This window comes from Chrysochloris asiatica, unplaced genomic scaffold (genome assembly GCF_000296735.1).
Source record: "Chrysochloris asiatica unplaced genomic scaffold, ChrAsi1.0 scaffold00129, whole genome shotgun sequence".
Classification (NCBI taxonomy): domain Eukaryota; kingdom Metazoa; phylum Chordata; class Mammalia; order Afrosoricida; family Chrysochloridae; genus Chrysochloris; species Chrysochloris asiatica.
In genome coordinates, this window is record NW_006408647.1 from 9,374,066 (window position 1) to 9,384,489 (window position 10,424).

At 38.5% G+C, this 10,424-nt stretch overlaps 1 protein-coding gene across 3 annotated transcripts in view; it reads left to right on the top strand.

Annotated features, from left to right (window-relative positions):
* Window positions 1-10,424, top strand: part of TBCK (TBC1 domain containing kinase) — a 343,431-nt gene that overhangs the window by 15,966 nt on the left and 317,041 nt on the right. For all 3 annotated transcript variants that reach the window (XM_006869331.1, XM_006869332.1, XM_006869333.1), the window contains exon 2: window positions 2,507-2,579. In XM_006869331.1, coding sequence (XP_006869393.1) covers window positions 2,507-2,579 — 73 coding nt within the window. The remainder of the gene's footprint in view (window positions 1-2,506; window positions 2,580-10,424) is intronic.

Below are 10,424 nucleotides of genomic sequence, written 5' to 3' on the forward strand. Positions count from 1 at the left end.
CAAGCCATGAAGGCTAGGTTGAATGGGTACTATCTACAAGTTTGGGCATTCCTCTATGTCTCCCCTCACTTACTATCAGTTGGATGCTTTAGTCTCAGCTGTGGCCCTCCATGGCTATGTCCTGGGGCTCAGAATTCTACTTAAGGTCCTATACACTACAAAGGCTCCACAGGAAGCACATCTCACTGGGCAAGTTCTAGAACCCCTTTTAGGTATTCCAATCAGGTATAGGCTGAAGACGGGCTTATAAGCTTTCCCTAATCATGTTTCCTGATATTCCTTTCTATCCCTCTAATGTGTCTATTTTACAGTAGTAGGCAAGGAAAACCAGTATTCATAAGACAGTGCAGTATGTTAACATTATTTCTCCTCTTTTACCCATTCAGATTATGCCTCAAACCCTGTAACACAGAGCCTTGTTGTTCCAAGGTTGAGCACACATCACTATTTACCTCTGTCCCATTTAGTCCATGCAAACGTACTTCAGTATTCCCCTATCTACCTTTTTCTTCCATAGCCCTCCCCCTCATTTCCCTCCCCAACACTTGAACTATGATGTGTCTATTCCCTACCCTGTGCTCTATAGTCCCCTTGACCTCTATCTCCCCTCCCCGCCCCCCCCTCAACACACACACACACACACTGCCCTCACCTCCTGGTAACCAAGAAAGTTTTTTTGTTTTGTTTTTGTTTTCCCTTTTAGTATGGGTATCTTTTCTTAAGCATTTACAATAATGATCTTATGCAATATTTGCCCTTTTGTGACTGACTAATTTCACTCAGCACGATGTCTTTAAGGTTCATCCATGTTATGTGGTGTCTTGCAGCTTCCTTGTTATTCTTCATGGTAGTGTAATATTCCATTGTGTGTATATTCCAAAGTTTGTTTATCCATTCTTCCATTGATTGGCACTTAGGCTGTCTCCATCTTTTTGCTATTGTGAATAGTGATGCTGTGAACATTGGTATACATGTATCTACTCATGTTGTGGCTCATATTTCTTGAGGATATATACCAATTGGAGGAATTGCCGGATCATAAGGTATTTCTATTTCAAATTTTCTGAGGAAGTTCCATACTGTTTTCCAGAGTGGTTGGACCATTCTGAATTCCCACCAGCAATGTAGGAGGGTCCCAGTCTCTCTACATTCTCACCAGCATTTATTGTTGTCGGCTTTTTTTGAACTTCTCTGTTATTGCTGAGTTTTTGTGTTTTTTTAGCCACAGTTTTATCCTATTTATTCTTAGTAGATACCATGATACTGTAAACAATCCCAAGTTTACTATTTTTTGGTTGTTCTTTCTCCATAGCAATTATTCAGAACATTTCTACTTTTCTCATGTTACTTAAGTCAATTTCAAAGACCTGGTGTCACATTTTTCCTTGGTCCCTCTCGCTCTAGGGGTATCTAAAGAATGAGTCCCACCAAGTTGCTGTTTCTCAGTCACACATGAACAATAAGCCTTCACTTAGAAGTTCTTTATTGCAAAGCAAACGTACACTTCAAAGAGAGAAGCGGGTCTGTCTCCATGAGTGAAGAAGAACCTGTGTGGTTTGCGTATACTGGCTTATAAAGGTATGGGGTTTCCTCCTCCAAGAGTGTGCTAATACATATTGATTAGGAGGAGAGGTATGTGAATATTCATCATTTTTTAGTAAAGGGGTGAAGGTTTCTTAGAAATGGAATGCCTTCTGCAGTTGTCACTTCTAGGCACTATCTTCATGGATTGTATCCCTGAGACCAGCTGCTTCTATTAGGGTTTCAGTTCATGATAACCTTATTTCTGTCTCCAGGCTATTTTTCTCAATGTTATCATTCTTGTTGGACTAGAAATGTCTCCCCACCCCACACCCTTTTTTGATCCCAGTGTAAGAGAGACTTAGGGCCAGGTGTCTTAACCGCTCCCTGACACTGATATTTGTAGAAGATTATCTAGCAATTTATCCTTAACTTCCCAATTCTCATTTACTTCAAAATTTCTGTATGTCTTCATCGAATCTGTTCCTTCTCTGAGTCTATGTCAGAAAAAGAATCACTTTTTTTCTTTCAAAGTTAACTTTTCCGTTTGCTTTTTTCCGATGTACTTGGGAGAATCTCTAAATAACAACAGAAATTGAAAACACCTCTTATTTAATATATTGTTTTATTAGACATGTTGTTGTTTAGTGCTGTAGAGTCAGTTTTCAACTCATAGCGACTCTGTAGAGGGTTTCCAAGGCTTTAAATCTTTTTGTGGGAGCAGAAAACTTCAGCTTTTCCCCACAGAGCAGCTGGTGGGCTCAAACCACCGACCTTGTGGTTCATAGTTCAGTGCTTATTCTGTAGAGCTATACATATAGCCTACTATTCTGTGCAGTTGGTAATTATATAATTAATAGAATCTGAAAAGCTTTTGAAGGTATTATTATTTTGTACTATATATTATCTTCAGTGATGTATATTATTTCATTATCAAAAGTTTGTATTAATAAAATATAAAGTATATTTGCTTTGTTTTACTCAGAGAGACTGGTGGTGGTAGCTGAACACTGTGAACAGAGTTTGGAAGATTTGCTTCGAGAAAGGAAACCCGTGAGGTACTGTGTAATACCAGGACAATTAAATGAGAAGCAGAAATTGGCAAACAAAAGGCATTTTAACTAGAAACTGCAGGCTTTGGGTTTCTTCAGTTACTTGTATAATGATAAAATCCAGGTGCAAATTTTTATTTTAGGAAATTTAATTTAAAGGAGTCTTAGAAATTAAACATTAACATTTTTCATTATTCAGCTTTTTTTTTTAAGTGGACATTTTCCAAAGTATGGCCAAAAATTCCTAAAGAGATATGACAGGAAATTTTCTTAATAGTAAGCATTTCACTAGCTGAGATTAAGATTATTTTCCTTAAAAGAGTAGATAGTACTTTTTACTAGTATTCTGACAGGATACTAGTATTTCCAGGGCACAGTGAACTATATAACATGAAGGCTGTGCTGAGAAAAAGGAACATTGGGAAATGATAATAATGGCAGATTTGATAGAATTTAATGAATCATACATTATATTCAATTCTTTTATTGACTCAATAAATTTGCTTTCTGTCTCTGGACAAGAAGATTTGGGATCGAAACTCTTATTACAAATATATTAAATGAGGTTTTTCATAGATTTTCTCAAATGATCTAAAATTCATCAACATATATCTTTAATGAATAAAAACAATACATTAGACAATCAAAATTACTTGCCATGAAAATTTATAGGGACTTCTGGTGTGGTGCTGTGGGTTAATGCACTGGACTACAAAGTTGGTTTGAACCGCAATGTCAGCAGTTCAAGCTCACCAGTTACTGCTTAGAAACCCTATACAGGGTCACTATGGGTTGGAACCGACTTGATTTCACTTAACAACAGTAACAAATGTAACTATCAGAGTTTGAAGAAATAGTCTTATTCTCATTTTTTAGAACTTTCCCATCACTGCCACATTTTACAAGAAAAAAAAAATCTTTTTCAAAGGAAGAAAAAGAGCATATATTTTAACAAAGTGGTGGTTATTTGATCGAAGCAAAACAAATAAATTGAATTAAGGTACTTTGCTTGGTTCTTTAAATTATTTGCTTTAAAATGGTGTTTGGAATTAAAGAGACAGCTGTGAAGTATGTGAATAAGGTTTATTCCAAACAAACCTTACTTGTCTTTTTAAAAAGTCGAGTCTGGCCATAGGTAATAAAAATGACTTTTTTTTTTTTTTTAATTTAGAAATAGTTTAACCTTACGTGGTGTGTGAAGGTAGGTCTAAAAGTATTGTTATCATTGTTCCAGTTCATACTTGCACAGGCGAGTAAAGTTTTACTAAAGGTAATACAGAAACTGCTGCAAGAATACATTGACAGAGAACTTTCAGAGGTTTAAGACAGATTCAGAAGAGGCCGTGGAATGAGGGATATCATTGCTGATGTGCGATGGATCTTGGCTAAAGTCAGAGAATATCAGAAAGATGTTTACCTGTGCTTTATTGACTGTGCAAAGGCTTTCGATTGTATGGATCATGACAAGCTATGGACAACATTGCGAAGTATGAGTATTCCAGAACACTTAATTGTGCTCATGAGGAATCTGTACCTGGACCAAGAGGCAGTTGTTCGAACAGAAAACTGAATGGTTTAAAATTAAGAAAGGTATACGACAAGGTTGTATTCTTTCACCATACTTATTCAACCTGTATGCTGAGCAAATAATCTGAGAAGCTGGGTTATATGAAGAAAAACATGTCATCAGGATTGGAGGAAGACTCATTAACAACCTGCGATATGCAGATGATACAACTGTGCTTGCTGAAAGTGAAGAGGACTTAAAACAGTCACTGATGAAGATCAAAGAGCACAGCCTTTGGTATGGATTATATCTCAATGTCAAGAAAACAAAAATCCTCACCACTGGACCAATAAACAAGATTCTTATCAACGCAGAAAAGACTGAATTTGTCAAGGACTTCATTCGTCTTTGATCAACTATCAACACTCATGGAAGTAGCAGTCAAGAAATCAAATGATATATTGCATTAGGCAAATCTGCTGCACAAAACCTTTTTAAAGTGTTGAAGAGCAAAGATGTCAGCTTGAGAACTACGGTGCGCCTGACCCAAACCATGGTATTTTCAATAACTTCATATGCATGTGAAAGCTGGACAGTAAATAAGGAAGCCCATAGAAGAATTGATGTATCTGAGTTATGGCGTTGGAGGAGAATACTGGAAGTGTCATGGGCTGCCAAAAGAACCAAGAGATCCATGTTGGAAGAAGTGCAGCCAGAATGCTCCTTGGAGGCCAAGAGGGCCAAACATCGTCTCTCATACTTTGGACATATTTTCAGGAGGGGCCAGTCACTGGAGACAGATATCATGTTTGGTAAGGTGGATGATCAGAGAAAAAGAGGAAGACCCCCAATGAGATGGATTGGCCAAGTAGAAGCATCGATGGACTCAAGCATGGCAACAATAGTGAGGCTGGCCCAGGAGCGGGCTGTGTTTCGTTCTGCTGTGCATAGGATCGCTATGAGTCAGTACCTACTCGATGGCACCTAACAACAACAATTCCAAACATAATGTGCTTAGCCATGTCTCTATAATCAGTGAATTGCTGTAGACAAGTTATCTCAATAATATACTTATCTTAGTTTCATTAGACCAGAACAAGGAGATATTGACTGGTTTTAGATCAGGAAAGTTGTGCACCAGGGTTGTGTCATTTCACCGTACTTATTCAATCTGTCAGCTGCATTATATGAAGAAGAATGTGTCATTATGGTTGAAGAATGAGTCATTAACAATCTGCAATATGTAGGTGACACAATCTTGCTTGCTGGAAGCAAAGATAACTGAAAATACTTATGACTATCAAAAACTATGCTGCTCCTTGGAAAACCTATATAGGATCACTATGAATCTGAACCAACTTGATGATACTTAGCAACAACAACACACAGTCTTCAGATTGCACCTCTATGTAATGAAAACAAAATCTTCACAACTGGGTCAGTAAATACATCATGATCAATGTAGAAAAAGTTGAAGTTGTCAAAGACTACATTTTTCTTGGATACATAACCAACACTTATGGCAGCAGCAGTCAAAAAATCAAACAAAGTGTTGCATTATGCAAATCTGCTGCATAAGACCTCTTTAAAGTGTTAAAGAATAAAGATAACAATTTGAGGTTTAAGGTGTACTTGACCTAAGCCTTTGTGTTTTTGTCACCTCATATACATGTGAAAATCGGACAATGATTAAAGAAGACTGGAGAAGAATTAATGCAGTTGAATTATGGTTTTGTGTTAAAAGTACCATGGTTTGCCAGAAGAACAAGCAAATCTGTTGGAAGTACAGCCAGAATGCGCCTTAGAAGCCAGGATGATGAGAGTTCTTCTCTAGTACTTTGGACATGTTGTCAGGAAGGTCTAGTCCCTGGAGAAGGACACAATTCTTGGTAAAGTGGAGAGTCAATGAAAAAAAGGAAGACCCCCAAAGATATCTCAATTTACACAGTGGAAGCAACAATGGACTCAAACATAGCAATATTGTGAGGGTAGCACAGAAATGGGCACTGCTTTGTTCTGTTGTGCATCAAATCTCTCTTCATTGAAACTGACTTGATGGCACCTAACAACAACAACAACAACAACAAAAAGTCTCATTAAGGTGCCTTAAAAAAAAAGTCCAATCAAAACAATACTTTTTGAGGAGATCCACTGGGCTAGTTAAACTTAAGGGAGAGAGCTCAGCTCAGAAGGTTATGGTGGCTTTTAATGGGATTCCAAAGTGGCAATCTTGATAGATTTTTGTGGAAAGCACAGGACAGTCATGGAGAATTATGATGACAAAGTTTTAAGAAAATTGAAAACTACATTGGAGAGAAAAAAGCTAGGGAAGTTTTGCAAAGAAACTTTTTTCCATAATGACAATGTGCCTGCTCATTCTTTGAGGGTAGCAAAGACTGTCCTAAGAGACTTTTGTTGATAAATCTTACTCTGTCTACCCTACAACCCTGATTTTCCTCCTTCATACTTCTTTTTACTGTCAAAACCCAAAGAATATTTAAAACAAGCATAACCTGGATCCTCTGAGGATGCCAAACTGTTGTTTTGATGTGGTGTAAATCAGAGAGTGCAGAATTCTTTGGGGAAGGCGTAAAGAGATGGGAACCCCTTCTTTAGACATTTATAGACCTAGATGGAAGCTATGTTTATAAATAATAACTTCACTTCATGATATTTTTGTTTAATAAAGGTTTCTATAGCAATACTTTTTTGAAGCAATACTTTTTGACTTAATCTCATGTATGCTTTTGTAGTTACAGTTTTTACATGCCTTTGCTTTGTTGTTTTTTTCTTAAAGAACATGCCACTCTTCCTTACTGGTATAAATTTATACCTTTATTTATGGGCTGTTGCTAGAAACACTTTTCTGGGAATGCTAGCTGATATTAAAATTAAAAACCAATTGTGGTGTTGTTGTTTTTATCATCAAGTCGATTCCTATACACAACAGAATGAAACACTGCCCAGTCCTGCACCATCCTCATAATTGTTGTTATGTTTTAGCCCATTGTTGCTGCCACTGTGTCAGTCTAGCTCATTGGGAGTCATCCTCTTTTTTCAACCCTCATTTTTCTAAGTATGCTGTCATCATTAAGGTCAACTGTACTCTAAGCTATTTCTCAGGCTTATTTTGAGTGCCTTTCCACCTGAGGGACTCATCTTCTGGCACTATATCTGACAAATTTTCACAGCTAGGCATAAGATTTTTGTTGACTAACCATTCAGAAGAGGTTCACCTCTCCTTTTTCCTAGTCTTCCTTATACTGGAAGCTCTGCTGAAACCTGTTCACCATGGGTGACCCTACTTGTATTGAAGATACCAATAGCCTAGTTTCCAGTATTACAGCAACACACAAGCTACCACAGTACCATAAGCTGACAGATGAGTGATGGAAAACCAATTGTAGTCATATATTTATCTAAGGAAAAAAATATTTTAACTGAGTACAATGCAATAAATTGCTTTTATATGACCTTCTAGCCTAGTCTTGTAATTCCAACAAAATGATTATCTGGGACTGTGCAAATCAATATATTATGGTCTATCAAATTCATTGATTAATTTACTGTGCAAATTAAGTGATTTATGGTCTACTGAAGTAATTAATCAGTTTGTAACCCTGATAGGAAGGCCACTCCTTGAAAACAGATAATCTATGTCCTTGTTGTTGTTATATGCCATGGAGTCAGTTCCGACTCATAGCGATCCTGTACCTGGTTTCCGAGGCTGTAAATCTTTATGGGAGCAGAAAGCCTTATCTTTCTCCCACGGAACAGCTGGTAGTTTCGAACTGCTGACCTTGCAGTTCACAGCTCGACTCATAACCATTATGCTACCAGAGCTCCTTAATCTATGTCTTTACGTGATGCTAATTCTACAAAGGTTGGGGAGGTGGTGGGAGGTAACTATTACCAAGAAGACAATTTTGGAGTGGAGTGCATCCTTTTGACCAATGTTCCCAAACCCCAGCACTGAGAAACTCCTGTATGTAGCAGAGAGAGCTATAACACCAAAGACAAGAAGAAGCAGTGGCAAGCAGAGCAGAATCTTGGGCAAGAAATACAGTGCAGCAGTAGAGCAGTGGGTGACAGGACACTGGTGACAGGGAGCTGGCTGCAGTGGACTTGTTGACCCATAGAGCAAGTGAGAGCTGAGTGCCTTTGGGCAGGAGTCATGCTGGTAGAACGGTGTGCCTCTGAGCACTTGCCAGCAGAGCTGAGAGATCTGTAATGCTTGCCTTCCCGTAGGGCTGAGTTCTGAGGGAGCTCTTTGCAGCTGTTGCCTCAGAGGACCCTGTGCATAGGTCTGTCTCCAGCATGGCAAAGCCAGATACCTCTGGGCAGGAGGCTTGCCAGCAGAGCTAAAAGAACTGTAAATTTGCTTGTGCAGAGCATGAAAGGCCCGAATGTCCCCTGTGCAGGACTGAATGCATAAGCCCCTGGGCAATGGGGGCCTGGATAGCATGACAGCAAGAGAACTCCACGAGCCTGAATAGCATGACAGGAGCTGGCAGAAGAGTCTCAGAAGGGCCTGGCAGCAGAGGTTCAGGAAATCCTGTGCAAGGATCTTCTCATCTGCAAAACAAAGCTAACTGGCAGAGCAGAAACCCCAGAAGCACGGTGGTGGCTGAAAACAGTGGTGACATGAACATAGCATCTGACTTGACCAGTCTGTGTTTATGAAGCAACATAAGAATGTTGTTGTTGTTAAGTGCCGTCGAATCAGTACTGACCCATAGCTACCCTATATAGGGTTTCCGAGGAGCAGCTGGTAAGCTTGAACCACCGACCTTACAGTTCAAAGTGACTATGCAACCCAATGCATTAACCCACAGAACCACACCAGGATTCCAACGTAAGAATGGACATGGTTAATATATAAAAGGGCAAGAGTTTACCCCTTGGAAATCCGTTACCTTTTGCTGTTTACTTTTTGTAAATAATGACTTTCACTTTGCCAACACTGTGTATCACAGGTGAACTTAACACCCATGGAATGGTTGATGTAAGTAGGTGCACATATCCATTTCTAGCAGTTTTATGAGTACCTAGAAATTTGAGACACAGTTTGTCTACATGTGCAATGCAAATAGACAAACAGAATATGTATTCAGTGAGTTTTGGCCATCAATTTGGCTGTGCCATGATCCTCAGTGGTTTGGCAGTTGGGATGACTACATCTATGGGATGACTACATGTGTTCACCTCCATGATGAGATCTGCTATGAGCAGCCAGTCAACTGAAAAGGAGTTTCCTGAAGGGTGTGGCCTGCTGCGAATATATGTGAACGCTTTGAAAAAGCTTGCTTGCTTTTTGCTGGATTTGGATCATACATCTAGCTCATCATCTGACCTCTGGCTCTTTGGATTTGAATCAGCAATCTTCCAATCCTGGAAATCATTAACTTTTTCAGACTATGAGGCAAAAAGGGATATGAAGGAAAAAGGAAAAGAAGGTAGAAACTGCCTTGTCTTTTATGATCTAGCCTCAAAATCCATACACCATCATTCTGACATTGTCCTGTTGGTTACACAGCTCAATCGTATTTATTGCAAGAAAGTTCTACAACAGAACATGAATCACAGGATTCAAGAGTCATCGGGGGCCATCTTGGAAACTGACAACCACAGAAGTCATAAAAATCATAGAACAAAAAACCAAAAATGGGTTAAGTGCAAAACAACATTAATCACTGAAAATTAACTAACATTCTTAAAATTATTAAATAATCTTTGAGAATACTTGAAGATAGAGAATTAACAGAATGTTCAAAATACCAGAAGTAGGATAGGATTTTTGTTGCTAGCTATGCTAGAGCAGGAATTGCTGTATATCCCAATAATTGATGCTACTTATGGTTTAAGCTCCCAGGACTTTCAGAGGTCTATATGTCACACATGAGTAGTCCTTTAGTCATTAGCATGATGGCTGTAAAATGTTCCTTCTGATCTTCGTGTATATATAAAAAATGAGTCTGATGTCAGCAGTGATATCCCTAGTTCCATGACCTTATTCAAATCTGGCTTGAACCTTTGGCAGTGCCCTGTCCATGTACAGCTACAGTTTTTAAATAATCTTGGCATACACAAGTGAATGCTTCTAGGGCTGGATCAGTTTGTTGAAAGATTTCAATTTGTGTTCCAGTAATTCCAGGAGCCTTGTTCTTTGCCAATGCCTTAGTGCACCGTCAACTTCTTCCTTCAGTACCATTGTCTTTTGATGATTTGGTATCTCTTGAAATGATTGAACATCAACAATTTCTTTTTGTTACAGTGAGTTCATGTATTCCTTCCATTTTCTTTTCTTTCTTTTTTTTTTTTTTTAATTTAAGGTTTTTATTGTG